Source organism: Capra hircus, chromosome 3 (assembly GCF_001704415.2).
Source record: "Capra hircus breed San Clemente chromosome 3, ASM170441v1, whole genome shotgun sequence".
NCBI classification, from domain to species: Eukaryota; Metazoa; Chordata; class Mammalia; order Artiodactyla; family Bovidae; genus Capra; species Capra hircus.
The window spans coordinates 112,573,713-112,595,334 of NC_030810.1; the positions used below are offsets into that span (position 1 = coordinate 112,573,713).

The following is a 21,622-nucleotide window of genomic DNA, read 5'->3' on the forward strand; positions in this document are numbered from 1 at the left end:
TTGCCTTTCTTTGGGATTGGAATGAAAACTGACCTTCTCCAGTCCTGTGGCCACTGCTGAGTTTTCCATATTTGCTGGCATATTGAGTGCAGCACTTTCACAGCATCATCTTTTAGGATTTGAAACAGCTTTACTGGAATTCCATCACCTCCACTAGCTTTGTTCGTAGTGATGCTTCCTAAGGCCCACTTGACTTCACATTCCAGGATGTCTGGCTCTAGGTGAGTGATCACACCATCGTGATTATCTGGGTTGTGAAGATCATTTTTGTACAGTTCTTCTGTGTATTCTTGCCACCTCTTCTTAATATCTTCTGCTTCTGTTAGGTCCATACCATTTCTGTCCTTTATCGAGCTCATCTTTGCATGAAATGTTCCCTTGGTATCTCTAATTTTCTTGAAGAGATCTCTAGTCTTTCCCATTTTATTGTTTTCCTCTATTTCTTTGCCTATCACTGAGGAAAGCTTTCTTATCTCTCCTTGCTATTCTTTGGAACTCTGCATTGAAATGGGTATATCTTTCCTTTTCTACTTTGCTTTTCACTTCCCTTCTTTTCACAGCTATTTGTAAGGCCTCCTCAGACAGCCATTTTGCTTTTTTGCATTTCTTTTCCATGGGGATGGTCTTGATCCCTGTCTCCTGTACAATGTCACGAACCTCCGTCCATAGTTCATCAGGCACTCTATCTATCAGATCTAGTCCCTTAAATCTATTTCTCACTTTCACTGTATAATCAGAAGGGATTTGATTTAGGTCATACCTGAATGGTCTAGTGGTTTTCCCCACTTTCTTCAATTTAAGTCTGAATTTGACAATAAGGAGTTATGATCTGAGCCAGAGTCAGCTCCCAGTCTTCTTTTTGCTGCCTCTATTGAGCTTCTCCATCTTTGGCTGCAAAGAATATAATCAATCTGGTTTTGGTGTTGACCATCTGGTGATGTCCATGTGTAGAGTCTTCTCTTGTGTTGTTGGATGAGGGTGTTTGCTATGACCAGTGCATTCTCTTGCAGAACTCTCTTATGCCTTTTGCCCTGCTTCATTTTGTACTCCAAGGCCAAATTTGCCTGTTACTCCAAGTGTTTCTTGATTTCCTACTTTTGTATTCCAGTCCCCTATAATGAAAAGGACATTTTTTGGGGGTGTTAGTTCAAAAGGTCTTGTAGGTCTTCATAGAACCATTCAACTTCAGCTTCTTCAGCATTACTGGTCAGGCATAGCCTTGGATTACCGTGATATTGAATGGTTTGCCTTGGAAACAAACAGAGATCATTCTGTCGTTTTTGAGACTGCATCCAAGTACTGCATTTCAGACTCTTTTGTTGACTCTGATGGCTACTCCATTTCTTCTGAGGGATTCCTGCCTGCAGTAGTAGGTGTAATGGTCATCTGAGTTAAATTCACCCATTCCAGTCTATTTTAGTTCGCTGATTCCTAGAATGTTGATGTTCACTCTTGCCATCTCCTGTTTGACCGCTTCCAATTTGCCTTGATTCATGGACCTAACATTCCAGGTTCCTATGCAATATTGCTCTTTACAGCATTGGACCTTGCTTCTATCACCAGTCACATCCACAGCTGGGTGTTATTTTTGCTTTGGCTCCATCCCTTCATTTTTCTCTCCAGTAGCATATTGGGCACCTACCAACCTGGGAAGTTCATCTTTCAATGTCCTATCTTTTTGCCTTTTCATACTGTTCATTGGGTTCTCAAGGCAAGAATACTGAAGTGGTTTGCCATTCCCTTCTCCAGTGGACCACATTCTGTCAGACCTCTCCACCATGACCCCTCTGTCTTGGGTGGCCCCACACGGTATGGCTTAGTTTCATTGAGTTAGACAAGGCTGCGGTCCATGTGATCATATTGGCTAGTTGTCTATGATTGTGGTTTCAGTCCATCTGCCCTCTGATGTCCTGTCTCAGAGCCTACCATCTTGCTTGGGTTTCTCTTACCTTGGACGTGGGGTGTCTCTTCACGGCTGCTCCAGCGAAGCGCAGCCGCTGCTCCTTACCTTGGATGTGGGGTAGCTCTGCTCCTGCACCATTGAAACCACCGCTCCTGTGCCACTGAGTGATCTGATTCAGAGGTCCAAATGTACAAGACATTGTTGACACAACTGGGGAAATTGAATGAGAGTTGGTTTTACTGATTTTATGAAATCATTGTTAACCTTGTTACATTGAGGTTATGTAGGAAAATGTTCTTCTTTCAAAATATGCCTACCGAAGTAAGTTTGGGTAAAATTTTATGATGTTCTTGAAATATTTTAGGCAAATTTTTTAAAGTTGAAGCAAATATAATGAAATATTGATAATTATTATATTCTTGATGTTGGGGCTATGGGGGTTCATTATACTTTCCTATGTATTTTTCTGGGTGAAAATTGTCAGTCACAATAAAAGCACAATAAAGTCACAATAAAAGCTATTGTGTGCTGTTTTTGCCTTGTGTGCTATTTTTGCCTTGTGCTTTGGGTGTTATTTCATTACATCCCCAAATAGCCAATAAAAGACAGACCCCTTACTGAGGGCTCAGAGAAGTTCAGTGTTTTTTTCCAAGATCACACAGCCAGAACAAAGCAGAGCAGATATTTGTCCACAAACATCCATTGTCTCCCAAAAGTGCCTCAGGTGGAAGGAAAGTATCTTGGAGGGGCGGCAAAATTAAGAAAGGAGCCTTAAACTTATATCCCAGAGACCAGGAGACCATCAGGGAAGTCAAGAGGAGAAGCTGGCTCAAGACATTTAAATGAGGACTTTGGCTAGTGTTTTCCACTTGCTTTTACTTGCACTGCCTTGTTCTAATCTTCCATGAATCTATCCTCCTTACAGGCTGTGTGTCCTCCTTTTCTGAGGTCATGTGAATGCCAAGTTGGGGAATCGGAACTGAGACTGAGGTCTTGGAGAGTCTCCTGCAGCAGACATTCATTCCTATTCCCTTGGTGATTTGTTGTTATTGTTTAGTCTCTAAGTTGTATCCGAGTCTTTGTGATCCCAAGGACTGTAGCCTGCCAGGCTCTTCCATCATGGGATTTCCCAGGCCAGGTTCCTGGAAAGGGTTGCCATCTCCTTCTCCAGGGAACCTTCCCACCCCAGGGATCAAACTCATGTCTCCTGCTTTGAAAGGCAGATTCTTTACCACTTACCCACCAGGAAGCCCTCCTTGGTGATAGCACGAAACAGGGCTGCATGCCATCACCCGGCTGTGTCCAGGCGTGTGAGCGCATCACGCGGCCACAGAACACACGTGCTCGTTGCCCGGGGGCTGGGTTGGCTGTGGGGGCCTCGGCAGCCGCACCCAGAGCCTGGAGGCTCACTGCGCTGGGCTGATGCTGCTGAGTGGGGCTGCTGCAGGGCGTTGGCTGGTCCCGGCCCTGCTGTCAGCCTCTAGAGGTCTGCGTGCTCAGTCCTGCCATCTTCTGCTTATGTCCAAATGTCCCCATATCGCAGAGGCTTTCTCTGACCTGCCTACACAAGAAGCCACTCCCTCTCTTCCTCCTGTGTTTCTCTATATTCTTTCCCTGCTCTATTTTTATTGCCACCCATCGTAACACGCATCAGTGCATTCCTTTTCTCTCCTCCGCTTCAGAATATAAGATTCCTGAGCTCAGGGACTTTGTCTTGGTCACTCAGGTTCCCCAGTGGGGGCTCCGTGAATATTTGTTGAATGCTGCTAAGTCGCTTCAGTCGTGTCCGACTCTGTGCGACCCCATAGACGGCAGCCCGCTAGGGCTCCCCCGTCCCTGGGATTCTCCAGGCAAGAACACAGGAGTGGGTTGCCATTTCCTTCTCCAATGCATGAAAGTGAAAAGTGAAAGGGAAGTCGCTTAGTCGTGTCCGACTTGTAGCGATCCCATGCTCCTCCACCCATGGGATATTCCAGGCAAGAGTATTGGAGCGGGGTGCCATCGCCTTCTTCTCTCGTTGAATGGATACATGTAAAATGCAAAAATAATGTATAAATTGTTAGTCAAATTTTTCTCCACTTTTGAAAATGATACTGTTGGAAAATACTTTAATAGGAAAACAAAAGTAAATCTATTTTCCTATTAGTATCAAGCAATTAAAATGCCCAGGTTAATAATTCAAAAAACACACATGTATCCACATGTTCACTGCAGCTTTATTTATAATAGCCACAACATGGAATCGACCTAGATGTCCACTGATAGATGAATGGATAAAGAAGTTGTGGTACGTATATACAATGGAATATTATTAAGCCATAAAAAGGGATGAATGTGAGTCAGTTGAACTGAAGTGGATCAACTTAGTGCCTATTATACAGAGAGAAGTAAGTCAGAAAAAGAAAAACAAATATCATATATTAATGCATATATATGGAATCTAGAAAAATTGCACTGATGAACCTATTTGCAGGGCAGGGCTAGAGATGCAGACGGAGAGAACAGACTTGTGGAAACAGTGAGGGTAGGGAGCAGAGGGGGTGGGGCAAATTGAGACATATGTTACCATATGCGAAATAGATAGCTAGTGGAAAGCTGCTGTCAACCTTGTGCTCTGTGACAACCTAGAGGGGTGGGCGGGAGGATGGGCTGGGTGGAAGGGAGGTCCAAGAGGGCGGGGACATACGTATACCTACAGCGGATTCACGCTGTTGAACAGTAGAAACCAGCTGGACGTTGTAAAGCAATTATCCTCCAATTACAAATAAATTAAAAAAAAAATGCCCCAGGTTAGGTGAGGGGTTATGAAGCTCAGAGAAGACTTGGCAAATCTGGGAGCTGGAAGATCCCCCTTCATTTCGCAGATGAGGGAAAGGCCAGGAGGGTTGGTACCTACCTGGCTATTTGTCTGCCTCTTCAACTTTCTGAAAAACTCATTCTCTAATTCTTCATGTTTCTGAAACTCAGTCCCATGATGAGAAAGCTGCTTGGAGAAGACCTGGATGTGCTCAGGGGAACTGTTCCCGACCACCCAGCTTCAGGCCTGAGGTCCCCCCTTCCGCTGCTTCCTCCTTCCAGCGTGTGGGAGGTACCTGGGGAGCAGATCCTCACCTGGCCTGAGTGGGGCAAGTAGATCGCCCAGACAGGCTGCAGCTGGCATCCCTGGGGCTGTTTCTCATGGCCCCTGGCGCTCACAGCAAGAAGAGCTCCCTGATGACTGACAGAGGGGTGGGAGGAGCTCAGAGGAGCCAGGGGAGGAAAACTGATGCTCGGGTAAGGAGCCACATGAGTGTCCGCGTGGGAGCCTGATCCCAGAGTCACCGAGGAGGTGGGCAGCTGCCTTCTTACCTGCTGACCAGCCCTGTCCAGGGCCCGAGGATCCAGGCCGTGGATGCTTACTCCTTGGGCATAGGTGATACAGCTACCTGGCCCTTGCTCTGCCGCTCCTGCCTCTCGGCTCCTCAGCCCAGGTTCTGGCTTTTCAGGGCACACGGCTCATGTCCCAGGACCCCTACACCTGCACCTTTGAGCCAGGCCTCCCAGAACAAATTATTTTCCATAGCAGCTGGGGCCCTTCCTGGTCCCTGCCCACATCCTACTGATCCCCATTGCTTGTTCCTAAGGCTTACCCCTGAAGGCCAGTCTGCCCTGGAAACTTGAAGTCTGAGACCTTCCGTTCTCGACATGGCAGGGCAGCCCAACCCTCAGGAGGTTGATGCAGAGACCTGAGGAGTGGGCAGATTGGGAGGTCCTGGCATCATCTGAACAGAGCAAATTGCCTAGGCTGTGGTTCAGGCACAGAGAGGAAGGGGGCAGACCACCAGGACGGGCCTCTGGGCTGCCCAGCAGTGAGGTCCCAGGAGGACGGAGTGTGCCCTAGGTGACAAGCCCTCGTCTGGGAGTCTGCTGTACATGTGTGCACGCTCAGTCGTGTCTGATTCTTGCGACCCCATGGGCTGTAGCCCGCCAGGCCCCTCTGTCCATGGGATTCTCCAGGCAGGAGCACTGGAGTGGGGTGCCATCTCCTCCTCCAGGTCACCTTCCTGACCCAGGGATCGAACCTGCGTCTCCTACATCTCCTGCGTTGGCAGGCAGATTCTTTACCACGGAGCCACCCGGGAAGCCTGGCAACTGTAAATGCATCGCTTTACATAGATGGATGGGTGTGTGTGCGGGGTGGTGGATGGCTGGCTGGATAGACAGATGGCTGGATAGAGAGATGAACATTTCCATAAGATGTGAGCTCCCCACCAGCGACTCTCCTGGTGGCTTACCCCATTCCCTCAGGGCAGCCCGACCTGGGGCCCATGCTGACTCTGCTACGGTTTCCAACCGGGGCCTGACAGAAGGGCCAGAGTCTAGGGAGGCAATGCTTCTCTCTCCTCTAGCTGGCCAAGGCCTCTGGACGTGGGCAACTCTACCCCCATTATCGTCCATCAAAGTCTTTTTGAACCCCGGACATACCAGCTTGTAAGCCCTGCTGCTGCCTCCAAGCCTGATAGGCACTAGCATCTGTTCTGGAGAATTTGACCGAAACAGCCGCAAGACAAAGTGAAGCCATTTGGATTTTCCTTATTTAGAATGGTCTAAGTGGAGGAAGCTGCCAGCGGGGTGGGGGTGGAAGCCACCCACTGTGCCGAGAGGTATAGGCCGCAGGGGATGACTGCGGGTGGGGAAGGGGAAGTGTCTGTGCACGAGGACTCAGCAGGCAGCGCTGCTCCCTCTATGGGGGTGGAGATAGAGATGGTGCAGCGTGGGGACAGTGTGGCGACCTGACTGTTCCCACATCACTCTTGGGTTCTGCCTACCACCCACAACCTCAGGAGAAAGATGTCCCTCCACGGCCAGGACTAACAGAGTCACAGCCAGGCCCCCCCAGGCTCCTTGGAAAGGGAAACACTCGAGCACTCTGTCTCTGTAACTGCCTGGGGTGCTGGTCCCAAGGCCTGTGGCTCCCACCCCTTTGATGGTGTCTGGGAATGGCTACCCGGCACAGTCTGGGGTGGGTGGCTGGGGCTGGCGGGGATGGCATAGAGGGCTTTGGAGGACCAGGCCGCGCTGACACTGAAGCCGACCTGCTCCGTGATCACCTCGGCCAGCATCCTCTTGTCAGTGGGCTTGTCTCTGCCCAGGCTTCCGTCCCCTGATTTGTGTCATGTGGAGGAAGGGCTTGCTTGTGGGCAGCAGGCTCTTAGACACATGCACGGGGAGGGATGGCAGGTCCACCCAGGCCCCTCAGGGGCCTTGTTTCAGAAGAAGGCCCTTCCCCTACTGGGGGAGCTGGGAAGGAAGGCTGGCTCAATGTGAATGTTCAGGATCGGCAGAGGAGAGGACTGTGGGGAAAGGGGAAATTGATTGTTTGTAAGCTTCTTAAGAAGTACAGGGCGAAGGTCACTCAGCTTTATATTTTCAATGGTGCCAACCACCAGACTACATGGAGGAAGACAAAGGAATGAACAGGTTCCTACATCTTGGGTAATGACTAGAAAAAAAGCTGAACAGATCAAGGAAGCTGGTGTGACGGTGGAAGAGCCAGGGAGGGGTCAATGCCACAGCAAGTGCCGCAGGGGTCAGCGCATTCCAAATTCCACGCCCAGCCCCCCAGCGGAGCCCTGCAATTAGGAGGGAGAGGAGCTGCCTGGGAGCAGCTCAGCATGAGGATGGTTCTGTGAAACAGACTCATCTTCTGGGGGAGGCGTATAATCCTGTCAGACATAGCCGTGCTAAACGATAACGCATTTGGGGTGATTTTTAATTTCTTCTTTATTTTTTAAAAAAGCATTTTTTATGTTTTTTTTTTTTCCTTCAAAAACTTCTCCAATACATAAAAAAAATTTCCCGCCCCTTAGCACTTCTTTCTTGCCTCCTTCTCTCCTGCTCCTGGTGCCATCTGCCTACAAGACCCTGATGACGAAACCTTCTCAGATGGAGATCAGGAAGCTGGAGGGGGTTGAGGGTTTGAAGGAAGGTGGTTACTGGTCAAAAGGAGAAGTTGATTTGCACAAAAATATAAACCATGGAGGATGAGACCAGCACATACACGAATGGATTGATCTACAATCCACATAGAAAAAAATAGACCCCAATTGTCATTTTACATTTGCAATATTATACAAAATAATATATATTTTTTAAACAACACATGCACACACACACACACACACACATACACACACAAACACACACAAGGTGCCAGTAGCCCCTCTGCACTTCTGCTTGTGGGGACAGGGGTGTCAGTAGGCGAAGATGACGTGATAGGTGACCTGGTGGCCGTTGTCCCAGGCATAGAGCAGGCGGTCCTTGGGGTTGTAGTCTATCTGGGTGGTGTAGGAGTACTCATTCTCAAACAGCAGCCTGGGGACGATCTGGGTGTTGGTGTGGGTGTCGAAGGCGTAGGAGATGTTGGCGTTGCGCTGGTTGTGGCTGTCCACGGCGTACAGCACCCCACAGATGACAAAGCAGTTGCCGTAGAGATTCCTCCGGAGCCCCGTGCGCCACGTGGTCTCCTTCTGCGTGCTCAGGTCCACAGCGTTGAGCTTGCTCAGCACGATGACCTCCTGGCTGAAGCCCTCGTCGTCCAGGGCCGGGTAGATGAGCCACAGCCCATTCTCGTCCACAGCAAAGTCCACGTCCGAGTGGCCCTGCCACCGCCAGGGCGTGGCCTCCTCATAGGCTACGTCATGGAGCATGGCCCAGGCGGCCACGTAGCGCTGCTTCAGGTCGTACTTGATGATGTTGCGGGTGAAGGCCCGGTTGTAGTAGAAGGCACCGTTGTACACCACGTGGCCCGTGCCAATCCAGCTGTAGGGGAGCTTGTAGGAATTGCTCCAGCGACCTGTGGGCGGTGAGAAGGCGGGAGGCTTCAGGGCGATGGTGCAGTGACAGCCGCCAGGCGGGGAGGGCGGGGGGGCATCCCAAAGGGAGGGGATGCGCCATGGGCTTGGGGTCTGGAACCCTGGGTTTGTGTCTTGGCTCTGCCACGTCCTACTTGTGTGAGGCACCCTCATCTGTCATTTATAAATGACAATTCCCGCTCCCCTCATTGAGCTACTACAAGGATCCAGATGCTAACATACATGAACATGGTTTGTAAACAGTCAAGGGCCACGGGAAAGGGAAGATGTATCACTGCTGTCTTCTGGACCGGACTTCAGGTTGTCCCATGTCTCAGGGGCTGGAAGATGAAAGGGGGTGTGGAAGAGGGACATCCTGTTGCTAGAAGTGCCCTTTACCATTTCCCACTGTCTCCACCTCGGGTGATCTGGTCATGCTTAAAACAGAGGACAGCGGGGAAGGAAGACCCTCCCTTGAGCTGGACCTGTAGCGCATACCTTGTTTGAAGTTCTCCAGGTTCCGGAACTCTACCAGGGTGTTGCCATAGTAATAGTTGGTTACATAAATCCGCTCATCTTTGGCCAAGGGGTCCTTCATCCAGGCCCCCTCATTCCGCCCATACGTGTTCTGTGTAATCGGCCCTGTGATGGTGGAGAGGGTGTCCTTGCACCTTCCTGATGGGGGAGAGGGGGATGGAGGGGTTAGGCTGATCAAAGAATGCCCCACCCCTAGGACCCTTGCAGGCTGCCCGTCCTGGAGTCTGAACCCCTCTACAGGCTTCTACTGTCCTGGGTAACCAACCTACCACCAGATGTTTGCTCAGCATCCTCCCCTGCTGTTCCTCTCATCTATCCGAGGTGTGCTCAGCCACTCAATTGTGTCCGACTCTTTGGGACCCCGTGGGCTGTAGCCCACCAGGCTCCTCTGTCCATGGGATTCTTCAGGCAAGGATACTGGAGTCGGGTGCCATCTCTGACACCAAGAGATTTTCCCGACCCAGGGATCGAACCTGCATCTCATCTGTCTCCTGCATTGGCAGCCAGGCTCTTTGCCACTAGCACCACCAGGGAAGCTCCCTCTTTATCCTATAGTCTACTCTTACGAAGCCGTCTACTGCCACCATCCTGGGCCACATTCATGCCACCACGCTTTGCTCCTGCTGACCTCTTCTCAGTCCTACAAACTCATCCCTCAGGGATCTAAGCTCCCATGTGCTTTTCTGACACCACTTTCTCCGTCTGAAAAACCATCCTATCCCCCACTGGATGGGTCCTGCTCCCACAGTACCGTGAATGCACCTCTCTTATGGGACAGGTCCCCTTCTCTTTCGACAATGCTTGCGCGTCTCTGTCCGGATTCAATGCCCATCCCCACCTCAAGCATGAACCCCAGGGGGAGGGGTGGCTGTCCCTTTTGTGTCCTTGCTCCTCAGAGCACAGTGTCTACAGGCTGTGGGCCCTGGGCAGCTGCTCTGAAACCTGGGTGAATGCACGGCAGCACGAGAAAGCTGGCCAGAGGAGGGGACCCTGCCAGACCAGGAGCACAGAGCTTCCCAGCCACTGGGCGGCCCAAGGCGGTTGGCCCAGACCAGCAGCAGAGAGCAGACCTGCCTGTGCAGTGGGCGCCATGTCCCTGAGGCCCACCTGCTGGGCCCGAGAGAGCTGTCCTCAAGCCTACGCCCCTGTGAGCAGGGTGCCTGGACCCCATTCTGGGAATTGGAGAGGCCTGGGACCGAGTTCCCACATAACGAGCTTGTTCTGGGCTGTAGGAGCCTCCTTCAAAGGTCAGGTCTGCTTTGGCAGGACAGGCACTCTGCCATGCCCTCCTGAGTGACCCCCTGAGAAATCCTCAAAGGCCACTAGAATCACGTGTGTGTGTGTGTGTGTGTGTGTGTGTGCTCAGTTGCTCAGTCGTGTGCGACTCTTTACGATCCCACAGACTGTAGCCCGCCAGGCCCCTCTGTCCATGGGATTCTCCAGGCAAGCATACTGGAGTGGGTTGCTGTTTCCTCCTCCAGGGGATCTTCCTGCCCAAGGGATCACAACCCCATCTCTTGCATCTCCTGCATCGGCAGGCGGGTTCTCTACCACTGCGCCACCTGCGAAGCCCCACAGACATGCTGGGTTCTAAGTCAAATCGAAAGCCTGCCTGCATGCTTACTATGCAGTATTATTATACTGAACATGGCCCCGAATGATACTGAAATAACGTGACCACTTACTGAGAGCATGTCTTTTTGCTCTTTTTGTCTCTGCACTAATGGGTCATGAAGGAGACGGGAAGAGAGGGATGTGGGAGGAGCTGATTAACCCAGCTTTTACAACTTCCTCCTCCTCTCTGGTGGCTTAGATGATAAGAATCCGCCTACAATGTAGAAGACCTGGGTTCGATCCCTGGGTCAGGAAGATCCCCTGGAGAAGGGAATGGCTACGCACTCCAGTATTCTTATCAGGAGAATTCCATGGACAGAGAAACCTGCTGGGCTACAGTCCATGGGGTCGCAGAGAGTCGGACATGAATGAGCAGCTAACACTGTGACTTCACACTCTTCCTCCTCCTGGCAGCTGGGACCAGCAGAGCACCCCCTCCCCAGCCTGCCATCACACTGGCTCACAGATGGGCAGCAGTGATGAGCGGGATCTGCCCCTGACACTCACACAGGACCAAAGAGCAGATTCAGGGCCCTCTCAACTCCAGGCCACCCCTGTTTCCAAACTGTTCCAATCTGTTCCATCCCTCCTGCTCCCCCATTAGTGGTCTGAGCTGGCAGGACGGGGCAGGCGCTGTGCCCTTGGCCCCGCGCCTGGGGCAGCCAGGCGTCTGAAAGCAGGATAAACATTGTTTCCCAGGCAGGCCGCACAGTTGGGTGCAATTGGCAGGGTTCAGGCATCTCTGTGTGGGGTTTATTAGGTCCTGGTCTGACAGAGAGGGGATGGTTTTGGTCTCTGTAAGACAAACAACAGAGCCTACCAGCCAAAGCCTCATTCCCCCACAACTGAGCTCATCTGCTCAAGACAATAAAACAGAAGAATCTGGCTGGGCCTGGGCAGCAGAGTTCTGATGGAAAATATCTCATTCCCTGGCGCTGAGTGGGACCCTGGCTGCCAGCAGAGAAGCTGTGCTTCCTCAGAACTAAGGTGAGCGCTAGCGTGCCATGCCCAGAGAGGGGCATTTTTACTTGCCCGCTTCCCCTGGAAAAGCCCACTGAGAACCCAACTCCCTGCATCAGAGGCAGACCCCAGGCAATACCCAGAGCCTCACAAGTGGCTGGGAGAGGCCAGGAGTTTCTGTCAGGGGCTCTATGGCTATGCCACCTTCCTGCCCAGATGCGGAAACTGCAGATGAGCTCTTGGAAACTGGGACTCGTCTAAGCTTCAATGCACTGCATTGCCCCAGGCAGCTTCCAAACCCCTACAGGGTTCTGTCTCAGCACTAAGGCTCTGCGGTGATAGGGCCTTAATGTGAAGTTAGAGAACGTGCCCTCCCACCGATTTGCAGCCAGAGGTCTGGCATTGCTCTTGGTCCTGCTACAGACCCCCGAGGGCTGTGTTACAGAGCTTTCACTCCTTCCACAGAAAAACAAACAAAATATATGCCCTCCCTACATCATGAGCACACTTGGAGAATGCACTCTGATGATGGTATGGCAAGCTGAGTATTGTCTTCCAAAGGTATCCAACTCTTAATCCTGGAACCTGTGAATGGGACTATATATGGCAAAAGAGAGTTTGCCAACGTGATTACATCAGGGATGCTGTGATGGAGGGAGGCCAGGGGACGGGGGAGACTAGCCTGTGTTATTCAGAGGGGTCCTAATCACAGTCATAAGTATCCTCATAGTAGGGAGGCAGAGGGAGATTTGACTGCGGAAGAGGAGGCAACCTGAAGATGGAAGCAAAAGAAGGATGAGGAGGAGGCCCCAAGCCAAGGAGTGCGGGCAGCCACCTGAGACTAGAAAAAGCAAAGACTGGACCATCCCTTGGAGCCTCAGGAAACAACCAGTCTCCTGACAGCTTGATTTTAGCCCTGAAAGACTCATTTCAGCCTTCTAGCCTCCAGAACATTCGAGAATAAATTTCAATTGTTTAAGCCATTAAGTTTGTGGTAATTTGTTACAGGAGGCATAGGAAACTAAAACAGATGGAGTCTGCTTCTGGAGTCAAGCATCTTTATTTCTGCAGGAAGAAGGGACACCCAGGACCTCAGGATGTATCACCATATGCCCTCAGACAGAGCAAATGCCAGCAACACACAGTAGGGCGCAGCACGGGCAGAAACAGAGTGATGGGTGTGTGTGGCCTGGGAGCCTGTGAAGACAGGTCCAAGGGGGGCCGGCAAGCCACGAGCCCAGGCCCGTCACTACGGTCAGAGTCTGGGGCTGTTATGATGCCCGCACCCTTGGCAGCAAACTGTCAGCCCTGGAGAGAAGAAGCCATGTGTTTATTCCTTTTCAAGGGTAATGAGAGAAAGAAGGGAGAGAGTTCAAAGGCACCGTGGAGAAAAGAGAATGCTTCTGCCTGCAGCTCAGAAGTTCTCCCCCAAAGTATGGTGACAGGGAACATTTCCTAAGCTGTCTCTATGTACTAACTCATCTCATCATCAGTGGTCCTGGGAGACAGCTGGCCCTGCTTCAAAGATTCCCAGGCTCTGGGGATGGGATGGGGAGGGAGAGGGTGCAAGATGGGGAACACATGTACACCCGTGGCGGATCCATGTCAATGTATGGCAAAACCAATACAATTTTGTAAAGTAATTAGCCTCCAAAAAAAAAAAATTTTTAATTTAATTAAAAAAAAAAAGATGGCAGACAGCATATATAATAGGCCTTCCTCCTGCCTAAAATGCTATGAAGTCATGACAAATTTGATATGATAAATTAGCATGCTTCATTTTTAAAATAATCTTTCGATCTCTCTCTTCCGTAAGTGGTTGCCCAAGTGATGTGGTCACTTGGAGTACTTGAAGATATGATAATTCTCTTTCAGGAGAGCATGTATATAATGTATAAAAATTTTGCTATTAGAATTAAAACTGCCACTTGAGAGGAAATGAATGATTTTGCTCTAGCTGAACCAAATGTATTAGAAGATTAAACCTCCTGCAAAGGAGATTTATGCACAGAGAGGGTTCCTTCATTATAGAAGTTAACTATGGTAAATACCTACCATTTTTATTAATTTCACCTTCTCCAGTGAAAAGATTTTTTATTTGTCCCTTCAACAGCTTAAGTAAAATGTAGAAGTTCTAGCCCTACTTGACTAAAACAAAACAATAACAACAAAAATAACTTGGAGGGAAAATGTTTCTATGGGCCAGAAACATTTCTATTATAGTGCTTTCTAAATTTCTTTATTTGCAGATGGGGTAGCCCTCACGTGTAACATACCATCTATGAACTAGGAATAGAGGATAGAGACAGGACCGCGAAATCAACCTATTTGTCCCAAACTCATTCTCTAGTGTTTTACCCTTTGCTGTTGTTCAGTTGCTAAATTATGTTCAACTCTTTGCAACCTGACGGACGGTACAGCAGTCTTCCCTGTCCTTCACTGTCTCCTAGAGTCTGCTCAAATTCATGTCCACTGCGTCGATGATGCTAGCCAACCATCTCGTCCTGTTTTTTCCTTAAGCTCCGGTTATATTTGAAATAGTTTCCCCCTGATATCTGTGGGGGATTGGTTCCAGGAGTCCTGATGGATAATAAAATTTGCAGAGACTCAAGACCATCATGTAAAATGTCTCAGTACAATGAATACAGCGCAGCTTCCACATGTCAGAGTTACTCGTCCTCAGATTCAACCAACTATGGTCCGAGGGTACAGAAGGCCATTTGAGTGCGTTTCTTTGAAGCTAAAGGACATCTTGCCTTATCTATTATATGTATTATCTTCTAAAATGTTTATAGGTTAACAACAACAAAAAAAAGGTTCCCAGGTTCTGATGGGGCTTTTCCTCTCAGCACATCAAGCTGCTCAATCTTGCCATCTAACACAAAGAAGTCAGCACACAAGAGGCCCCCTCCGCCCTCTAGGGCTCCCAGCTGTGGCTGTCACGTGGCAGGCCTCCCCTGCAGGGTGGAGCAGCCCCGACACACTCCTCTGCCCCTCCCCGATGGCTGCCTTAACGCTTGCGCAGTGAGCAGTGTCCACTGGGGATGCTCTCTGGCCCTTTCATCCTAGCCAAGCCTGTCTTGTGCACCCGCCCCCCCCCCCCGCCCCCCCCCCCCCCCCCCCCCCCCGCACACACTCGGTTTTCCTGCCCGTCTCTCCTGGTTCCCACTCGCCGCCCAGGTCAGGCTGTCTTTGGCTGGTTCTCTCTTCTGCCCACCTTTCAGATGTCACCTCTCAGAGCCCCAGTTTCAGCCCCTCGTCTTCCTCTTCCTGCGCTCCCTGGGCACACTTGGCTGTCACTCAGCCCAGACTTTGTTTCTGAGCGCCAGGTGGCCACCCCCTTATGAGACCCTTCCCTCCTGAGTGCCCTCCTGATTCCTCAAACTTAATGGATTCAAAAAGGAATTCATTTGCTTCAGTTCACAGCCCGCTCCTCCTACACTTCCTGTCCGGGAGAAAGGCACGGCGCACCATTCTCCAAGCCGGGAGTCTTGGTTCTCCCTGCTGTCCACCTCTCCACGCATGGCCCCGTTGGCCTCCGTCTCCCACCTCTTCACTTCTCAGCTCTTCCACTCCACCTCTGTGCTTAGCTTAGACCTCACTGTCCCTCGCCCGGATCACTCCAGTTACACTGGATTCTATGGCTCATCTCTAACCCCTTCTAACCCATCCACCGCCTGCCCCCAGAAGTCCTGAGCTGCTTTTCTGCTTAAACCCTTAACTCACCATCACCAACTGCTGCAGGAAGCCCTAGGTCCTACCCCAGTACATCAGCCCCCCTTCGATGCCATCACTTCTTGCCATCTCCCCTCAATCAGAGTTCTCAAACTCAAACGCCTCTAGGGGCCAGGTGCGATGGAAATGGGTGAAGCAGGCTGAGTATAAGAGGATGAGTAACAACAGAGACGGGTGGACTGGAAGAGCAGCTGACCTAAGGCATTCGAGTTTAAGGCTGACAAGACCTCTTGGGGGTGCATTTGGCCCTCGGGTTGCTAGCTTTGAGATCTCTTGCCCATACCTAACTGCTCATACTCGCCATGGTGCCATGCCTGGAGGTAGCTTCATGGACAGGTGAACTGGGCAATCACCTTTTTAAAGCTCTGCTATTGCCATCTTGTAATTCTTAATCATTTTAGTTTGGATTTTTATTTTATAGTCAGAGTCTAATAGGACAATGGGGCCTGTGCTTGAGCAGAGGACACAGTACATGTGCCCCCCTTCCTATGGCCCATTTGCGTGCAGGGGACACCGGTGGGCCCACTGCTCGTTCGGTTACAGTGACATCCAGAGATTCAGACAAAGCAGGTGTGTTGTCCCGGTGACTGAGTGCGCAGGGCATCAGAGCCCCAGAGGCCACACCTGCCATTCTAAACAGAACCTTGAATGCAGAAAGAAGGCAGCGGTATGCTAGGAACCATATGTAACCAAGTAATCCCATTATATTCTTTCTTACTTGTGTTATTTCCTTGGAGTAGACAATAACTCATGCTGAAAATGTTATAGATGAGGGAAAGATAGGGAAATTCACAGTTCCTTTTCTTTTATTCAAGGAGCCAAATGTAGGGAGTGGGGGAAGATTGTGAGCATATTAAGAAGAGAAACAGATGAGTTTGTTTTGCGCCGCATTTTCACTGGTCTGCTAAGAACAAATTACACAGGAACATAGGAGCCGTGAAAAACAAACTGTATCATCTTGGTGGACTCCACACATGAGTTAAATGATCTTACCTTTGCATTGAAAGCTGGTAGTGCACAATATAAACATGAATGATAAAATTCACGCCAGTTACTCAACTTTTTAAAAAAATATTTCTTTACTTACAATGGCATGAAGTAGCAAAGAAAAAAACCAAGTGAAAGAGAGAGAGAAAGATCAGTGAAGAAAGGAAACAGCTTTATATTCACTATCTTCAATGACACTTTCCATCTTGCCTTTTGAACTGGGGCTCCATGTCTTCATTTTGCACTGGGCTCAACAAAATGTGTAGTCAGCCCTAACTAAACTGGTCCACTGCTGGGGCTCTTGTTGACTCTGGTCCTTCTTATTGCAATGCCACCTTTCTTCCTGGCTGGTTTTGCCTCATCCCTCAAGACATCTAGGTCAACATCTCTTTCCAGGAGAGAGCCCCTCTGACCGCAAAGCACTCCATGCTCACCCCCCTGAGTTGAAACTGGGTTTGCCAGGTGGCTCAGTGGTAATCAATTTACCTGCCAATGCAGGAGCCACAGGAGATGTGGGTTCAAACCCTGGGTTGGGAAGATCACCTGGAGGAGGAAATGGCAATGCACTCCAGTTTTCTTGCCTGAAGAATCCCATGGACAGAAGAGCCTGGCGGTCTACAGTCCACGGGGTCGCAGAGTCAGGCATGAATGAACGGGCTGAACGCCACCCATGACCTGAACTGAAACTGTGTTTCTGGGTCTCATAGACGAGCTTGTGCACAACTCCAGGTCGGGGACCCTGCCTCACCTGCTTTTGTAGGACCAACACCTACAGCCCCTGCACATCGTCAGCACTCAGTACTGTCCTTCAACTGAGTACTGACAAAAGAGTGTGCTCCTCTGCTTATAACCTTCTCTAACACCTTTAGATCGAAGTCCTCATGTCTTACTCCCTTCATCATCAGGCCCTCTCCCTTATGTCCCCTGGTCTGTGCCAGCACCGTGGGAGCCCTTCAAAACCCCCGCAGAGGCTCACGCTGTCAGCTCTGCCCTGGTGACCACACCTGGAGATGGGGCTCCACAGTCAGAACCAGAGACAGCCTGCCCTGGACCACATTCCTTGCCAGACCTGTCCACTCCAGTCTCTGCAGCCTCTCCTGGTGACACCTCCGTGGAAGTGGCCAGCGCGGCAGGGCTGGGTGACTCAGGAGTGGCCTGTATCCTTGTAGACAGGCACAGACTCTCCCTTATCCACTTACACGGAGCCGCTCTGCTTTATATTTGTGTTTCTAGGGCCAGCAGCCTCTGTATTCTGACAGAGGCTCCTTGTGGTTTCAGGGGCCTGGTGAGCTGATCAGCAAAGTGAGAGCGGAGTGTCTGTGGAGCTGGGGCTGGGAAAGGTGCCTGTCAAGAGACTCCGGGCCGCCAACGGGACAGTCCTTGGTACTGGGTCTGGGTGCTGCGGAGGCTGCGGCCGGCACCGCCCTGCCTGTGTTGGCGCCACCTTCTTCAGGCCGTCTCGTGCCCACCACCAGCGTGGCCGGCCAGGCCTTGGGGGTTGTTACGGCCAGTTACTTTGTGGAAGAGGCGGTCTTCATGGGATCACATTTCTAGGTTCAACCATGAGGCAGGCTCTCTGGTATCGCTGTCATCCCAACTGTCCTCTTCGCTCCTCCCCACTCCCCACTCTGCCCTACACCAGCCTCTCCTACAACGCGCATCACAGCCCTTAAGGTCTGGGACTCTGCAAAGCCGTGGCCCCACACCAGCCTCTCCCACAACGCGCATCACAGCCCTTAAGGTCTGGGGCTCTGCAAAGCCGGGGCCATGGGGCACCCATGTTCTCGTCCTCTGTGGCAGCCTGACCAGAGCTCCCCACACCACCGAGGATGGTGACCAGTCCCCTCCCCTCCCTCCTGGAGCCCGGCTCCCATCACTGATGGTGTTTTTCCTCTCTTGTCCTCGAGCAGCTATGCTTTGGCCAAAAGTTAATCCTAATTTGTTTGTTTCTGGAATTTTTCTGAGCGTCTTAGCATTCCCCGGGGGAAACTGGTAGACATTTTAGGGCATCACAAAACCAGGTTTGGAAACCACAGGTTAGGATGTTCCTTCTAAAAGCAGCCCCGTTTAAAACCACTCAAACAGCTGACACTCGAAATTGCCAGGCTCATTTAACAGCAAACAACCTTTCGCAGGTAGCAAGTCAGTGGTGTGTGTTGGTTTCAGACAAATGATTCTTATTTAACTGAAGGCTATGTATAGTCTTACTTGGCCAGGCGCAGGCAGGCAGGAAGTGTGCTAAGAAGGTTCCAAAAAAGAAATCCCATCCACACTAACTAACAGCAGCCTGAGAGAAGCATGTGGCAGCAATACATGATTGGAAATGATTCCTGAGAAAACCTGCCAAGACTCCACCTGCCTTCTCTCTGTGCCACCTCCTCTTTTCATCCGTTGGCGTTTGAAGAAGCACTTATATCTGTGTCTGTGTCCCTGTGTTTTTTTCTGCAGTAGATACAAGAGGCAAGAATCCCAGATCTTCTGGAAAAAACCCTACAGGCCAGTCTTTAAGCAGAAGCTGACATCCTCTGTGTAAGACAGATGGATAAAGTAGATGTGGCCCATACATACTATGGAATAATACTCAGCTGGTAAAAAGAATGAAATAATGCCATTTGCAGCAACATGGATGGACCTAGAGTTTACCATACGAAGTGAAATAAGTCAGAGAGAGACAAATATCGAAATCTAAAACAAAATGATGCAAATGAGCTTATTTACAAAACAGAAACAGAGTCACAGAGAATGAGTTTATAATTATCAGGGGAAAGGTTGAGGGGAAGGGACAATTAGGGAGTATGGGACGTTTACACACTTCTGCATTTAAAACAGATAACTAACAAGGACCTACTGTATATATGGTACAGGGAACTCTGCTCAATATTCTGTAAGAACCTAAATGGGAAAAGAGTTTGAGTACGAATTGGTATCGATACTTGTATAAATGAATCACCTTGCTGCACACCAGAAACTAACATAACATTGTTAATCAGCTATATTCCAGTATAAAATAAGAATGAGGAAAAAAGAACCCCAGCTCTTTTGGAAAACCCCCCAGGCCAGTCTTTAAGCAGAAGCTGACGTCCTCTGCTGTATAGTGGCTCAGTTGTGTCCGACTCCTTCGCCACCCCATGGACTCTAGTCCGCCAGGCTCCTCTGTCCGTGGAAGTCCCCAGGCAAGAATACTGGAGTGGGTTGCCATTTCCTTCCCCAGGGGATCTTCCCGACCCAGGGATTGTCTCCTGTGTCTCCTGCATTGGCAAGCGGGTTCTCTACCGCTGAGCCCCCAGGGAAGCCCCTCTGTGACAACGTGATTCTGGTCGAACAGAATATTGCACCACAAGAGAAAGTGTATCCCGCCTCCTGCTCCTCTGGCAGGCAAACAACTGCCGGGACACAGGGTTTCTCTTGTCTGGGCATCGGCATCTCAGTCAGGCTAACGAAGGAGGCGGAGTCCTGAGACCTAAGAACTCCAGAAAGATGCAGGTCGGAAAAGCGTGCGGGGGCAGGCGACACCCAGGGGAGGCAGGCGGGTTGTGGAGACAGTGGAGAACTCATCGGCTGAAAGTGAAAGTGCGAGTCGCTTAGTCGTGTCTGACTCTGCAACCCTAAGGACTGTGGCCCATCAGGCTCGTCTGTCCATGGCATTCTCCAGGCAAGGATACTGGAGTGGGTAGCCATGCCCTTCTCCAGGGGATCTTCCCATCCCAGGGATCGAACTCAGGTCTCTTGCATTACAGGCAGACTCTTTACTACCTGAGCCTCCAGGGAAGCCCCTCTCCTACTGGCTAGGAAGTCACCAAGGAAAGCATTTCCAGCCGGGCAAGCACCATCCCTGGGGACATACAAGGAGTGTGGACCTGCCTGCTGCCTGTACTCCACCAGTCTGTGGGGGGACAGTGGTGGGCAGCTGGCTAAGTTTCTGGAGGAACTGCCCCTGTCACCCGAGTGGTAGACGTGCAGGGGCCCTGGGGAGTGCACACCCGTGGCAATGGGGAGATGGGGTCCTGGGCTCAGGGTCTGTGGGCCCATGAGCAAGGTCAAGGCTGCCCAGAGCCAGTGTGGAAATGGACCCTTTGCTCGGACCCCGGGGCATTCTGCAGAAATTGAGCAAGACCCACAGCTTCAGAGCTGATTCTCCATACGGTGAGAAATGGATCTTCTGCTCTGGGGTCAGCTTGCTCCCACCGTGACAGTGAAGGGGAAGAAAAGAAAAACATTCTTTCCTCCCACCCCAACCTCTGTGGCTCTAGAACTGTCTTCTTGCTTAGCTTCCTCCTGGCCAAGGTTCATGAGATTTTGCCCTCCATGTGACTGGACCTTGTTATTACTCTGGGATTTTTTTTTCACCCAATAAGAATTCCATGCTATATCACGGCCTGATACACTTACTACAGGATATAACGAGCTACAGTGGAAGCCCAAGAATACTGGAGAGGGTAGCCTATCCCTTCTCCAGCAGATCCTCCCGACCCAGGAATCAAACTGGAGTCCCCTGCATTGCAGGCGGGTTCTTCACCAACTGAGCTATCCAGGATTCCCAATTGAGGCAGCAATCTTTAGTAAATTTCTAATTTATGAGACCCCCAGAAGGGCAGAGATTTGGCCAAGGTCACACAGCTCTCTGCAGCAGGGACTAGGCTACAACCAGGCATCTGGCGGCTGGTAGGTGCTCCTACCAACATCTGTCTGGCATGGCTGGCACCTCATCCTGAGGAGGAACTGGGAAAGAGGCTGCCAAGGGGGCTGAAAATGGGAAGGGAAAGAAGGGTATAAATGCAAATCACATATCTGTCAAATTAAGTTATTTTTAATGAAATTACTATTCATTTGGAGAAGGCAATGGCACCCCACTCCAGCACTCTTGCCTGGAAAACCCCATGGACGGAGGAGCCTGGTAGGCTGCAGTCCATGGGGTCGCGAAGAGTCGGACACGACTGAGCAACTTCACTTTCACTTTTCACTTTCATGCACTGGAGAAGGAAATGGCAACCCACTCCAGTGTTCTTGCCTGGAGGATCCCAGGGACAGTGAAGCCTGATGGGCTGTCATCTAT

The 21,622-nt window shown here is 50.6% G+C and overlaps 1 protein-coding gene across 3 annotated transcripts in view; it reads right to left on the reverse strand.

Moving 5' to 3' along the window:
• The window catches only part of OLFML2B (olfactomedin like 2B), a 48,544-nt gene continuing 34,572 nt past the window's right edge, over window positions 7,651-21,622 (reverse strand). For all 3 annotated transcript variants that reach the window (XM_005677138.3, XM_005677137.3, XM_005677139.3), the window contains exons 7-8: window positions 9,235-9,411; window positions 7,651-8,738 (exon numbers count right to left, since the gene is read on the reverse strand). In XM_005677138.3, the coding sequence (XP_005677195.2) occupies window positions 8,137-8,738; window positions 9,235-9,411 (779 nt within the window). In that variant the 3' untranslated portion in view covers window positions 7,651-8,136. The remainder of the gene's footprint in view (window positions 8,739-9,234; window positions 9,412-21,622) is intronic.